This window comes from Eleginops maclovinus, chromosome 15, assembly GCF_036324505.1.
Source record: "Eleginops maclovinus isolate JMC-PN-2008 ecotype Puerto Natales chromosome 15, JC_Emac_rtc_rv5, whole genome shotgun sequence".
NCBI lineage: Eukaryota > Metazoa > Chordata > Actinopteri > Perciformes > Eleginopidae > Eleginops > Eleginops maclovinus.
In genome coordinates this window covers 10,448,746-10,463,921 of record NC_086363.1, presented here as the reverse complement: position 1 = coordinate 10,463,921, position 15,176 = coordinate 10,448,746, and the positions used below count along the sequence as shown (strand labels likewise).

The 15,176-nt window shown below is 39.9% G+C and overlaps 1 protein-coding gene across 2 annotated transcripts in view; it reads right to left on the bottom strand.

Moving 5' to 3' along the window:
* The window catches only part of si:dkey-71h2.2 (low density lipoprotein receptor adapter protein 1), a 40,665-nt gene that overhangs the window by 3,345 nt on the left and 22,144 nt on the right, over positions 1-15,176 (bottom strand). Inside the window, exons 4-9 of one of the 2 annotated variants that reach the window (XM_063902864.1) lie at positions 7,785-7,899; positions 7,047-7,119; positions 6,666-6,752; positions 4,415-4,542; positions 3,254-3,288; positions 460-488 (exon numbers count right to left, since the gene is read on the bottom strand). In XM_063902864.1, coding sequence (XP_063758934.1) covers positions 460-488; positions 3,254-3,288; positions 4,415-4,542; positions 6,666-6,752; positions 7,047-7,119; positions 7,785-7,899 — 467 coding nt within the window. The remainder of the gene's footprint in view (positions 1-459; positions 489-3,253; positions 3,289-4,414; positions 4,543-6,665; positions 6,753-7,046; positions 7,120-7,784; positions 7,900-15,176) is intronic. The other variant, XM_063902863.1, reaches the window with a different exon arrangement.

Here is a 15,176-nt window from a genome sequence, read left to right as displayed (position 1 = left end):
CGGGAGGACAACCATAGAGAGCCATGAGGTGATTTATGTTTCTATTTCTGACGGGAAAAAGAAATGCAAAGACAGATGTTGAACTGAGGCATGGATTACTCTTATTCACTTATTTTCAAGGAAAAAAAACAGGAGATTTAAAAATAGAAACATCTCTATTCAGGTTGAGAATCTAATTATATGTTAGCACTCATAATTGATTCAGGAATTGGTACTTATGCTTATTTCAGGGAATACGCCCGTCTGCTGTGCACTAATAAAGGTAGTTTGCAAATGATGGTGCGAGAGAAGAGTTAAGTGTATATAGTGTAACAGTTTTTACATTTGAAAAGGTTATACCAATTCAAATTTTGGGTGCAAAAGTGGACGAGCAATGTGCAGAAATGAGCTGTATTCTACAAACAAGGCCTCATGCAACATGCAGTACCAAGCTTTTAAAGTCACATGCCGGTCACCTACCGGAGTCCATCTCCTCTACTTCCATGTTGCTGAGGTAGAAAAAAAAATTCGTGACTATGTGGCATAATAGCAAAGGGGAATATATGTAGAAAGGATGAGAAGGTATGCAGTTCTGTCTAGATAGATACAGTTCACAGAAAGGACGTGTACGCCATATGCTGCCCCGGCGACACCATGCACAATTTAAAGACACACTCTTTAAATTGCAACAACTAAAAAAGACCCTGATTTTGAGGAGGTTAAAATATTTAGCTACATCAGTACCAAGCCAGCATAAAAGTCATTTAACTCCAAGGTCACTATTCATTTAAAACATCTCAAACATATTGCTCTGGTTATAAGCTATTCTAACAGTTGGATTTTCTTTCATAGTGGCCTAAACCCTGACCTGAGGTCGGTAGGGCTGCATGCAACCCTTGAGGCTGTGCTGCTGCTTGGAATAAAGATATTTAAGTGGAATGGAAACCACAGATCAACTAAATGCCTTTATTCAGAAATTCAGATGTTAAAGTAGGAAATTGGATGTCATGTGATGGTGGTTTTATATACAGGAGAGATAGCCAACACACCAAACCTTAAGGATAAAAACAATCCTTTTCATGCGTCCCAATGTGTGCGTCAAACTCTTATTGGGATTATTTAAAGATAGAAGCTACATAAAGCTCTTAAAATTTCAGAACAGTTTGGAAACAATTAGTTCCCAGCTCCAGTGCATTTTCAAATGTAGATGTAGGTGTAGAAAAGTCGACCCTTGAACACTGAAACGGTTTGTTTTTATGTATTAATGTGAGGACGTAGACGTTTGTGAGAGATGAGGCCATTATTTGATCGTCTCTTCTGTGTCGCAGAAGCTTTAGTAAACTTTGATGTACACTCATGCTTCCAAAATACATGACCAATGGTTTGTTAAATCTGTTTCCTATTTTATTTCCTTTGCACAATTTACTTTTCCACCTCAGCAAAGCGGAAAAACTCTTTTGGGATTGTTGACACACAAATTGATAATTAAATTAAATGAGGTGCATTGAAACTATGAGAGTAGGTATAAGATCCTTGAACATTCGGAAAGATTCCTAGAGACAGGGTACCGACAACCCTTCTCTGCCGATCTAAAAACCCTCCGAACGTCGCATCACTGAGGATGTGCGACAACCCCGACATCTCCACGTGACCCAGAGTCTTCCACCTTTCAGGTCAAATCTTATCCACCATTTGTGCCTGACATCCTCACCAACCTCTGCAGAGGAGGTCTGCTCTAACACTGTCCCAAAAAATCCTTCCGCATTTCCTCTAGGATGTCAGATTAAGATCTAAGCGTTCCACCTCCCTAAATTCAACATCCATGCTCGAGGTCAGTGCTGAGAACAGCCTCAGGGATGACCTGCCTTCCTCTTTTGATCTCCCTCCACTCGCAGACAGTTTCGACACACACTTCTGAATATAATCTCTGCCTCTCATTTGTCCATTTGACTTTAAGCGCTGCATGCTTTAACACAGCACACAGATCTTTTAGCCGCAGGCAACACAAATTAATGAGTTGCAATCCCTTTAATGTGTAAGGCGGCATCCCTTTGCTGCTCTTTTTTTTTAAAGTAGTGATAATACAGCACTGCAGGACACACAGATCAGCTGGTTACATCAGGATATGAGAATCTATGCCGAGGGCTCAGATACCACTGAAATGTGTGGCTTATTTCAAACACTTTGTTGTGCATTGAGACACATTATAACGCAGTATGTCAGAGGGACCACATGCATGATGTTCTAAGTGTTAAATCGTATCATGTTTAGTGTCTTTGTGTGTATAGGAAGCGGGCTGCAACAGAAAACACCCAGCTAGACCCACATTTCACATTTTAGTCTCTCTGCAGGCGTCTCACTGCAATTTCACAGATCGTCACACTCTCAAAGAAAATAAAAAAGTGTTGCACTGTAATCTTTGTACAGAGATGAAATGCTGATGCACTGTGGAGTGCCCTTCCTGGCTTCAGTCACCGTGCTCCTGATAGCTTTGTCGGGAGAGGTGACAATCACGTTGGCAGGAGAGGAACAGAAAGTCACTTCTGTTGTTTGCGAGGCTTCAAGATCTCACAGGAGTGCAGACTGCTCCCTCTCTACACAGGCTCTCTAAAGTCGATCACTGTTTGACAGAGCCAAGAATAGTCTCTTCACAGGCATTGTTGTACAGTTATTTATAATACGCTATAAAAGCAAATTGAACAAATTAACTGCCTTCAATTTATGCTTGTAATGATTTTCAGTAAAGTTAATGGCTTACAGAGTTGCAGGAGTCAAAACGTGACTATTTCATTAAACTGCTTCAACATAACACTTCAAGGTAGGGGATCAAGTTATCTCCAACCACTTGAAATGGTAATTGATTCCAATTCACTTTGACACTGCCTTGCTTTTATTCAGCTGTGATTCAATAAGACATAAAGCTTTACAACAAATACAATAACTACAGGCGTTCAGATTGTCTTGCTTACAGCAGATCATTTATCTAGATTAACTTTAAAAAATCTTACCAAATACCTTAAAACTGACATGTTCAACACCTCGCTTTCTTATTCAAAAGAGTCCAAAAGATGAGTGACAGCTGATAATCACCCTCAATGCAACCATCATCCTCCAAAATAACCCCACAGTATAAAAAGGTGGTGTTTGGAACTGAAATCAACATGAAAATGGTTCCATAAACGTGGTTTTCAGGGGAGTATTTGGTGCTCGAGATCCTTTCCTATATAAAATAATATATCCCCCAGTTGACTCTTTGTATTATGAATAAGGTTACCTTGAAAACGGATCATCGAGTCCATCCTCCACATCCTGTTGGCACATCAACAATAAAAATCATTAACCACATAAATTACAATCCTGCTGATACTGTGCCTCTCTACTGAGACAGCTGCTGTCACAACTCGTTTCATCTGAGTCAGACACACACTAATTAGGAGCTATCAAATGATCAGATGTTCATGTTTACTTATGTTACAATTAGCGTGACTGTATGGCAATATTGCATGACTAACATAAGAGGAAAGTCTGGAAACATTTGGATGGGATAGATGTTTGTTCTACGTAAGCAAGTGATCCAGCCAATTTAAATGCCTTTCATTTTTCCTATGATAAAATAACTTTGTCAAATCAACACTAAAAATGATATTCATTACAAGATGAAATACAGCAAACATGGAGGAATTATAAAATAGCATCACATTAAAGAAGGGAGTATTAAAATAAAGTTGGATTAGGCAAATATCAGCCTGTAGAAAGACATTATCATGGATATGGTGCCACCTAGTGTTCAGATACAAGTAAACACCAGGATGCTGGCATCTTCAAGACTTAAAATGATTGAATACAATACCTATATGTACCTGCTCTAGTTATTGCTAACTTACCTACGACTAAGGTGTCCGTCAATCACATTCATCAATATGTTAAACGAGTTGGAATAATGAATCTTCACAACATGGCACTGATACAGTATAACGTTAAGGTGGAGTATATTAATGTACTGGCAGAAAGTATAGGGATTTCTTTTTGCAAAAAGACTCGGTATTTCCAAACTGTCTAGGTAATACTTTGCAAAACCATCTATATTCTGATCCTGTCATCTGTAATAATACAAATGTGGATCTTTTTGGGGAAATTTTGCTTGGAATGTCTCCGGAAATTGAATTCAGAAGACGAGGAAACTGTCCAAAAATCATGGTTAATTTGTTAATGGAAGCTATTTAATTAAAAACCATACTTAATGAGTTTTAGGCATTCATGTATATTGGTCTAAAACTTAGGAAAGGCCAGTACTAGTGTTGGTTCAAAACCTTGAGTTGCTGTACTTCTTATCAGGAAACAAGAAGTTGGATAAGTGCATTCCTATTTGTAACATAACCTAAAAACTGATTTAACCTCTGCTTTTGGCACAATCAGCAATTTCGGTGCGACCTACCCAAGAGTCGTGTTTGATTGGTCGTCTTCTAGTAGGGTTACTGCGAGGCGAGGGCGAGCTGAGTGAAGCGGAAAAGAAGGGCCTCCGGAGCTTCTCCTCCATCACAACCGGCTTGTGTTCCTCGGGGTCTGAGGGTCAGGGAGACAGGTGAGGACGAGAGGTAGACAGCAACACAGGAGGTGAGACAGAAGGGGGACAGATAAGAGGGAAAAGAGACGGGACACATTCAGACACGCAGCAGAGAGAGAAGACACTTGAATTCAAGGGTAAAACATGGCGCTCACAGCTTCTTCTGCAACAGGCAGAATTTAAATCACCTCGGTAAAACTTTCATACTACTTTCTGTGTCGACTTACTCCCCATCACATTTTCTCTCTGTCCTCGGGCTACTGGAAGTGGGGCCAATTTTAATTGAAAGAAGCTGGAAAAGGCAACCTTAAACTAACCACAAACTGAATGGATGATTAGGTCTCATTTGCAGGCACTCTGACCCCCTCGGGAGCGGGAAACGTTTGACTTGGAAATGTCACTGCCATAGGGAAGTACTTACTTCTGCTCTGACTGACTAATGAGTGGCGGATAATTAGGTGAATTGTCTTAAGTGTACAGCTCAGGAAAAAATGAAGAGACCACTCCAAATGTTTCTTAAATCTTTATCTCTTAATGTATGGCAGTCATTCCAGTGTCTGGTCAATTCCAACCCAGAGAAAAAATGTCAGTAGTTTATAGAATACAATAATACAAAAAATCAAATATCTCAAAGACAAACCTATAAATAATAAAACAAGAGAAAATTATAATGCTGAAGTGGTCTCTTCATTTTTTCCAGGGCTGTATGTGGGAAATGATTGACGGGAGTTAAATGTGTGGGACAAACTGCAAAATGACTCATTGATGTTTGAAAACCAGCACTAAAAAGATCATTTTAAAGTCACTATGCAATAGACTACAGTAGCATTTACTTAATAATGCCTACTAGTTACTGTTGGTATTGCAAGGATTGTAAAAGCCTTAGGTCTCGAGAAAAATGTACTCACTCTACATCTGCATGTCATTGCTTTCTCATTTCAGTGACAATATATCAGTGTAGTTTTTATAGAAAATAAATCAATCATCGTAATCTTGCAGTTTCTTTATCTCCTGCAATGACAACACTTAAATTCCTCCCGATCTTTCCAATTGTAATACTAAACTCTGCAGTAAATGTAGCCAATAATAAGACTGTCTGTATAACATTCAATATTTATAATCAAATGTGCAACAATAAAAAAAAAAGATGAGTAATGGGAAATCAATTGGGAGGCAGAACGCTGTAGAAAAACAGACCTGAATAAAAGCCTATGATGAGTTCAATATGTGGAGTTGTTTTTCTGCTCTAAACTTCACAAATCAGAAAAGTAATGAGTGTAAATGTTCCATTAGCACGATATGCATAACTCCCAGTAAACTCAGTGTGGATAACAAGCTGTTATGTCCATAAATCTGGTCACAGCCGGGTGTTATTTGCCTATATAAACTGCATTTATCTGTTATTGGGTATTCACTAACACATCTGACAGACAGAGATTGGAAACCGTATTTTGGGGAAGCAGCAGGATTTCATATAGTACATGCTAATGTTGAGTGTAATGAGTTTATCTGTGCTGCGCTCGGGTGAACCAATTGAACAGCATCTTTACTATGCTAACGTCAACGGTTTGAAACACACACTGATTATTTCTCACTTACTGTTAAGCTGACTGTACTTGCAGCTTTCTCACTGGAAACAACATATGCTAGCTTTAGAGGACGGATGTCTATCATGAGTGTATGATTTGTTGTTTAAGAAAATGTTGGGAAGGAGGAGTGCCGCTTACAAATTTGCCTCTGGAAAGTATTTTCGCCTTCCAAGAATTTGTTAAAGTCCTTATTGAAATTCTACCTCATTGTTACATGCACATTCCTGATTGTCTGTAGTAAAAGTCTGTTTACAAGAAATTATGTGCCAATTGTTGGTGCTGGGCACAGTAACTTCCTGGCACATAACTATATGTAAAACCCCCAGAGTGAGGCCCCCTGATTCCAATCTCTATGCTAAGCGAAGGTAATTGCATACTGGCTCTAGCTTTATATGTCATAGACCAACATCTCATCTGAAGCTCTGAAAGAAAACAAATCAGCATTCTTAAATAGTAACCCCATTATTGCAGTTAAGATAATGTAATGTGCCGAGAGAAGCCCTGTGGGAAAGGAAAGCATGAAGTGAACCTACCTGCTGGAACACACTGAGAGTCTGCTGTCTCTGTCTGCCCTTTGCTGGCTGCACAAGAACAGCAAGTCCTGGCCTTCTTGCTTTTGTCTGCAGACAGAAAACACTTCTCACACCTTGACCAGATTTATTTAGTTTATTCAGGAAGTAAAAGACATTCATATAGTGCATCGTATGAGTAAAGATTAACTCATATTTTGGCAGGGGTCTAAGGATAGAGGGTGTCGTAATGCTGTATACATTGTAAAGCCCCCTGAGACCAATGTGTAATCTGTGATAGAGGGCTCAATAAATCAAATTTGATTGATTGAATGTTTGTTATTTCAAACAGATAAAGTACAAAAAATGATCTCAATGTCACTTCTTCCTGTTCAGTGAACTCACCCTCCTGAGCAATCTCCCAAAGATCGAGTGCTACCTTGAAGGCCTGGGCTACTGTTAAAGTCACAGCCTGAGCCTGGAGACAAAAAAATAGGAGAAAAGGGAAAAAACACAGTAATGAGACAACAATTGTGACATTTCAAAAGTAAAAATTAGTTATGACTTTTTAATAAAACGGTAAAAAACATTAACCATTTATCAGTTGCTAAATACTAACATATAAGAAGAATATTATATATAATATAGTCTTTGTTAAACACCTATTAATGCATTATTCTGAGTGACCACATAACACAGGACATTTATTCAGAGTTGAATAAGATACTATTGTAGTAAATAGTAATAGCTTAGCATAAAGGATCACTGAAAATGTTTCCATAACTTTACTCTGATATTTTAACCATCTACTTTGATATTTAGATTTCTTCAAGTAAGAAGTAACCATTTGTTTCATCAACTATTACTATATAACTATTACTTCTATGATCCTATTCTAATTTGATCAATTTCTCAAAATATGATTGATCAATGAAGTGGAGCCGAGGGAGCTGTAAGGTGTGCTGCCACTAGAGGGAGCCACACACTAGCTACATTTATGCTATGCAGCGATCATATAAACTCATCCCCTAAATAATCTGATTTTATGACCTGCTTAAATCCAAGAGCTTTTAGTACTTCAAACTAAATATAACTATGCACAAACGGGTATTTATAACAAAATCACAACTGTGGCACACTTACAATCTTCTTCTTTTGGCAGAGAAACGCGTGGCACTCCAGGGTCTCGTTGAACTGACTCTGAGAGACATATGCGAAGACTTTGTCCTGAGTTTTATCTGCTGTGCAGTACGAGATTCTGCAAGGAAAGAGAGACCAACAACATTATTCAAATGTATAACACAATTTACCCACTTGAAATAAGTGCATCCATGATGATAAATGAACAAATGCAGCCAACAGCAACCGATTTATAACATGAAAGAATAAGATAAACATCCCTTTTAATCACAGAACACACAGGCAGAACAAAGGACACTATGAGCAGTGCATCATCTGCTAGCTCGCACTCTTAATCCCTTCTCATACATCAAGGTAAACTGCACTGCATACATGTCAGTGTTCAGGCCATAACTTTGCTTTTTGCTCTCAATCTTTTCCATATGCATAAGCAAACCAATTGCAGGATGAGAGCGCTGCTTTTGAATATTATGCTGATCAAGTCCCACAGCTGGAGACAAATGAGCAGCAGTGCCACCCATGAGAGAGGCTTGAATCTGTGACTGGGCTTTTCAGTACTTCATATTTTCATTTAATGTGTGTTGTTATGCAAAAATCAACTTGAATGCTGACATTTTTGCTTTTAAGGTTTTCCATGAAAGACTCAGACGGACAATTGGCTCTGACTCATGGTCACTTTTTATAAATTCTGAATAAAAAACATGAATAAAGGAACATCAGCCACTTTACAGGGTTCCTACACAGTTTCAATTGCATACTTTTTGAGACTTTTCAGAACATATTTGATTTCAGGACTGGTTTTCTGCTGCATATAGCTACCATGAAAAGCATTCTGCTGGCATGATCACAGCATGGAAACCTAAGGAGAGTCTGGAAACACAAACATTGTTCGATACTTGACAGATGTGAAACTGCACACAGTCCGATGTAGAAATACAGCACATTGCAACCTCTGTTGAAATATAAGAGTTTGTTTTGTTGGTAATAAATCACAAGCCTTGAAATGTGGATTGATCTCCACTGCGGCTTTATTGCGCTTGAAATCTCATATACCAACAGTCACACTGAATCTCTTCTGGATCTAATATCTGTTTTTAAAGAAATCCAATTGCCTGCAAATCCTGTGACAGCCATGGCCAGTTATTTTCAATAGTTATCTAAATCCAATCTAGACCGAGCCCAGCAAGCCATTTCGCTCCCCCCACCCACACCTCGTATGGGTTTACTGAGGCGACCGGCACAAAACCGATGGATATGTTTTGTCAGATTTCTTTTTTTTGCAGGCTAATAGAAGTGCAATCGACTTTGAGTCACCGCATGCGTCTTCCTGGGGTTGTCACCTGAACCAGCAGAGTCTGTCATGTGTAATGCTTTAAACAAATGATCGAGTAAATGAGCCATAGCAACCTTTGCCATTATAATCAAAACACACAATCTCTATTATAAGCAGCACAAGGGCAAGAATGTGTCCTTTCACTCTCATTAGACAGGTATAGAATCCTGCATATGCTGTTATTTATCTCTGATTAGACCACATCAAATCATCCTATCTCAATTAGACTGCATGTCATCATCATTAGTAAGGGATTACACCGCTGCATTCAGTGGTGTGTGGATCTCTATGTAATTCGCCATCATTACAGTTACTTGTAAAGCGTAAACAAAGGGGATTTGCAGCTGGCAGCCACTCGTTTGCCGCACCACTTCAACGGGGGCACTAAAAATAAATGTAATTTATTCCATCAAACAACAAGCATGAAATCACCAGCGCTCGGATCTCCCTTCTCAGATTGTTTGCTGGCTTACACCACTGATGCATGACCCACATTGCAATGCCCATGACACCCGGCTCTGTATCTCCCACCCCTCCTCCCTGTGCTTTAACTTATATTTGGGCCTTAATTGCAGGAAAATGAGTGAGGAAAAGTTGAAAGGCTTGACCTATTTAAGTTTGAAAAACAAGTGTGTAACCAAAGTGTTCAATATAAACTGAATTAACATCTTAATGAGATAATATCTAATTTCTAGAATATTTTGATCAACCTGAAGCTATTTGTGTGGGCTTTCATTGGTAAAGCCTTGAGAGAAATGCATCCTGCCCTGTGTGCTCACTCTGACTGTCATATTGTTTGTATTCTAATAAGATTAATAACTGTATAAATTATTGATAATAAAGTCATAAATGATATACTACACAATGATGCATTCTGTGGCATGCAGTTGCAGTACTATCAATAGTCCTTAAATCAGTGAAGTAATGGTAAAGCAGCGTTCTTGTCATACATGGAATGAATGTTTAATGGTTTTAAAAACACTATTAAAGACTATAAGAAACTAGAAGGGCACTCAGAAAGTGCCGACCTACGCCAAGGCAGTTTCCATTACTGAAACATAATGTGTACATCCGCGTCATGTTTCGGATCTGCTCCTATATATTAAATGGGTCCTTCACTCAGTCCATGTTTAGTCCAACTTCAAGAATATTGGGCCATTTTTCTCTTTATATGACTTCAATAATGGACGATTAACCAATAAACCAAGCTAAAAAAAAATACTTCTCTGTCTGTGGCAAATATTGTGAAAAAGACTTTAATTTTGCGACAGATTTTTGTAAAGCATCATAGTTCTACTTAAAGCAGTCCCTACCGAAAGATGTTCTACAAATAATTATTTAGAAAAAGGCTCCCCAAAGATTGTTAAAAAATATGTACACTGACGATACAAAAACCAGCCGATTCCCTGAACTGAACGCTCCCCTCTCTTATCGCATACTGCAGTTCATATAGAGATACCAAGGAGCTCCGAAAGAGGTCTTTTAACAAGAAAAACTGTCCATTGTCAACAACATGTTTTCGAGATAAGATTTCAGCTGTAAACAAACAAAATAGGCAAATAAGTCAGTGCATACACAGTGGCTGATAAATAACTATCAGCAAGAATCTACACTGCCTGGCCAAAAAAAAGGTCACACTCTAATATTCGTTGGACCGCCTTTAGCTTTGATTACGGCACGCATTGGCTGTGGCATCGTTTCCACAAGCTTCTGCAATGTCACAACATTTATTTCTGTCGACGATGACGGGAGATTCGGACCACTGCGCAAAGTCTTCTCCAGCACATCCCAAAGATTCTCAATCGGGTTCAGGTCTGGACTCTGTGGGGGCCAATCCATGTGTGAAAATGATGTCTCGTGCTCGCTGAACCACTCTTTCACAATTTGAGCCCGAGGATCCTGGCAGTGTCATCTTGGAACATGCCCGTGCCATCAGGGAAGAAAAAATCCATTGATGGAATAACCTGGTCATTCAGTATATTCAGGCAGTCAGCTGACCTCATTCTTTGGGCACGTTGCTGAACCTAGACCACAGCAACTGCAGCGACCCCAGATCATAGCACTGCCCCCCACAGGCTTGTGACCTTTTTTTGGGCCCGGCAGTGTATTATCAACAGCAATGATTTCACAACTATACATTTATCATATAACATGGGTAATATACAAGCACATCTTCATTATAACATAGCATCCATGTGTGAATAATCATTGGAGTGAATACACATTTAAGGTTTATTCTGTTTGGCAAAGACACACAAAAAAGAAAGAGGCAAAAAGAAAATATGTATTACTGCCACACAGTGGATCACATTCTTAGAATAAGCCTTCAGCTTGAAACAACAACAGGAAGAAAATAATTGACAGCATCACAGTTTTTCACTCCGCAAGAACAACAGAAGCTGAGCTGTCAGTGTGCATCGTATCTCCAAAGGGACTCTGTGGACCACATGCCTTTGATCTCCTCACTCTGTGGAGCACCGGTGCTTGTGAGGCAGTGAGGGAATATCAGTGGAAATATTTAAATATTTACAGTACAAAGCGAGAATATAACTCGACACATCAAAGCCTCACATTCTGTATATACTCTGAATAAAGCAGGTATGCTGTTAAACACAACAATGAACTACTTTAACTTTACACCTGACAGAAGTGCAATAATGGGAAACAGCATTTTGCTTCTGCTGCAGGGAAACAGGCTTTAAAACATCTTGCAAATGGTGGAAAAGCTCATTCAAAACAGGACAGAAAATGGGGGGAAAATGTTCACAAAAACAGGGATAAGAGTATCCGACAGACACATCTCCCAGATGTAAGGATGTGTCAGAACAGCGCGCCTCATTAACAGGTGGAGTGTCAGGTACAGCCTCTCTGACCCGTGGGTTCTCCTGCTTGATATGCTGGTCGCTCTCTGAGAGCTCCTGTCAGCATATGAATCAGAAACACGGTCCCGATGGGAGCTCAACACCTCGCAGTGTTATGCTCTTTGGGAGATGCAAACAATTCTGTGTGCATGTTTTAAAATATTATTTAAGAGCAAAATATAACAACTCCAAGCTTATATACAGTGGGGCAAAAAAGTATTTAGTCAGCCACCAATTGTGCAAGTTCTCCCATTTAAAATGATGAGAGAGGCCTGTAATTTTTATCATAGGTATACCTCAACTATGAGAGACAGAATGAGGAAAAAAAAATCCAGGAAATCACATTGTCTGATTTTTAATGAATTTATTTTCAAATGATTGTGGAAAATAAGTATTTGGTCAATAACAAAAGTTCATCTCAATACTTTGTTATATACCCTTTGTTGGCAATGACAGAGGTCAAACGTTTTCTGTAAGTCTTCACAAGGTTTTCACACACTGTTGCTGGTATTTTGGCCCATTCCTCCATGCAGATCTCCTCTAAAGCAGTGATGTTTTGGGGCTGTCGCTGGGCAACACGGACTTTCAACTCCCTCCAAAGATTTTCTATGGGGTTGAGATCTGGAGACTGGCTAGGCCACTCCAGGACCTTGAAATGCTTCTTACGAAGCCACTCCTTCGTTGCCCTGGCGGTATGTTTGGGATCATGGTCATGCTGAAAGACCCAGCCACGCTTCATCTTCAGTGCCCTTGCTGATGGAAGGAGGTTTTCACTCAAAATCTCACGATACATGGCCCCATTCATTCTTTCCTTTACACGGATCAGTCGTCCTGGTCCCTTTGCAGAAAAACAGCCCCAAACCATGATGTTTCCACCCCCATGCTTCACAGTAGGTATGGTGTTCTTTGGATGCAACTCTGCATTCTTTCTCCTCCAAACACGACGAGTTGAGCTTTTACCAATAAGTTCTATTTTGGTTTCATCTCACCATATGACATTCTCCCAATCCTCTTCTGGATCATCCAAATGCCCTCTAGCAAACTTCAGACGGGCCTGGACATGTACTGGCTTAAGCAGGGGGACACGTGTGGAACTGCAGGATTTAAGTCCCTGGCGGCGTAGTGTGTTACCGATGGTAGCCTCTGTTACTTTGGTCCCAGCTCTCTGCAGGTCATTCACTAGGTCCCCCCGTGTGGTTCTGGGATTTTTGCTCACCGTTCTTGTGATAATTTTGACCCCACGGGGTGAGATCTTGTGTGGAGCCCCAGATCGAGGGAGATTAGCAGTGGTCTTGTATGTCTTCCATTTTCTAATAATTGCTCCCACAGTTGATTTCTTTACACCAAGCTGCTTACCTATTGCAGATTCAGTTTTCCCAGCCTGGTGCAGGTCTACAATTTTGTCTCTGGTCTCCTTTGACAGCTCTTTGGTCTTGGCCATAGTGGAGTTTGGAGTATGACTGTTTGAGGTTGTGGACAGGTGTCTTTTATACTGATAACGAGTTCAAAAAGGTGCCATTAATACAGGTAACGAGTGGAGGACAGAGGAGCCTCTTAAAGAAGAAGTTACAGGTCTGTGAGAGCCAGAAATCTTGCTTGTTTGTAGGTGACCAAATACTTATTTTACCGAGGAATTTACCAATTAATTCATTAAAAATCCTACAATGTGATTTCCTGGATTTTTTTTTCTCATTCTGTCTCTCATAGTTGAAGTGTACCTATGATAAAAATGACAGGCCTCTCTCATCTTTTTAAATGGGAGAACTTTCACAATTGGTGGCTGACTAAATACTTTTTTGCCCCACTGTAAGTGTTCAAAACCTGAAATTTGACTGTTTTGCACAAATAAGCTTGTCATTACATCACAAATGAGTTTGTGTTCAGAAATACAGAACATTTGATTTATATATTTATAATCTGATGCAATGTTTTCTGAGTAAAAAAACTGTTTCAGACAGTCGGTGCATGCTCTTGCATCTAACGTTTTCATATATCATCACATGATTAAACATCATGCAGGATTTTGACTATCCAATAACTGCATACCCTCATTTAAAGTAGTGTTTTCCTGGATTTCTCCAATATAAAAGTGTCTTGTGTATACCTAAGCTCCAGAGGCCATTTATAAATAATGACCATGGTGCATATTTTCATACTCTTATTTGTAAAAACAAACTTTGCGTGGTTTCTTTATTGTCCCTCCCTGCGAGAATTCAGACCTTCAGCAGCATTAGGAGGCGGACCTGCTGATGTTGGAAGATCAATCCGGTGATAATATAATCCGAGTGTCTGATATTACAAATTAGATGCAGTGTAAAATGTGCTGTCAGGATACTTCATTGTTTGTGTGTGGGTGGGTGAGGGTATGCGTGTGTGTGTGGATGAGCTGGGTGGGTGGGTGGGTAGTAGGGGGGGGGCTTTTTCCAATGTTATGGCACGATGCCTCCTTGTCTGTTTTCTATCCCCCACTAAGCTTCACCACAGGGAAACAGCCCTGCTTCCAGTGAGTGTGTATACACAATTAACACACACACAAGATGACTGTGTGAGGTGCATACTTTAATGCTCATAAGTCCGTCTGTCCGTACACACACACAACACACAACACACACACACACACCTTTTGTATTTAACTCTGTTCTGCATTATTTGTTATGCACATAAACAGGCTGACACATCTACACTCCTCTTCCCTTCACCCTTCACTTGCTGTCTTGGCCAATAAATGGATTATATGCAACTAAAATAAGACATAAGAACGGAGGGGGAAGAGGTGGAGGTGGGGCTGGGGTTTCATAAAAAGGGGATAAATCAATCCTCAGTCTACCCGAGCGCTGCATGTGGCCCTTCTATCCTCTATTATTACTCGGGAGTATTGGAGGCACGAGTTTCAAAGTGGGCAATTAGTCGTGGGTATTCCTGCATTCAGAGCTCTGTTTATGGTAATACGAGCAGAACAGTAAGATTTCTTTACTAGACAAATGAAAGGGGGGAAGGAAAGGAGGGGGAGATGAGGAGAGAAGAGAGGGAGATCAAAGACGAGGCTCATTCCCTTGGCCTGTGGTCTGTTACCGCTGATAAGGTGGATCAGGAAGGGGCGAGGCACACACACACACACCAATCAAATGTATCCTCCATCACACACCGGCCCCTCTTTTATCAATTACACAAGGCCCAATCTATGTTACAGGAGCTATCCAG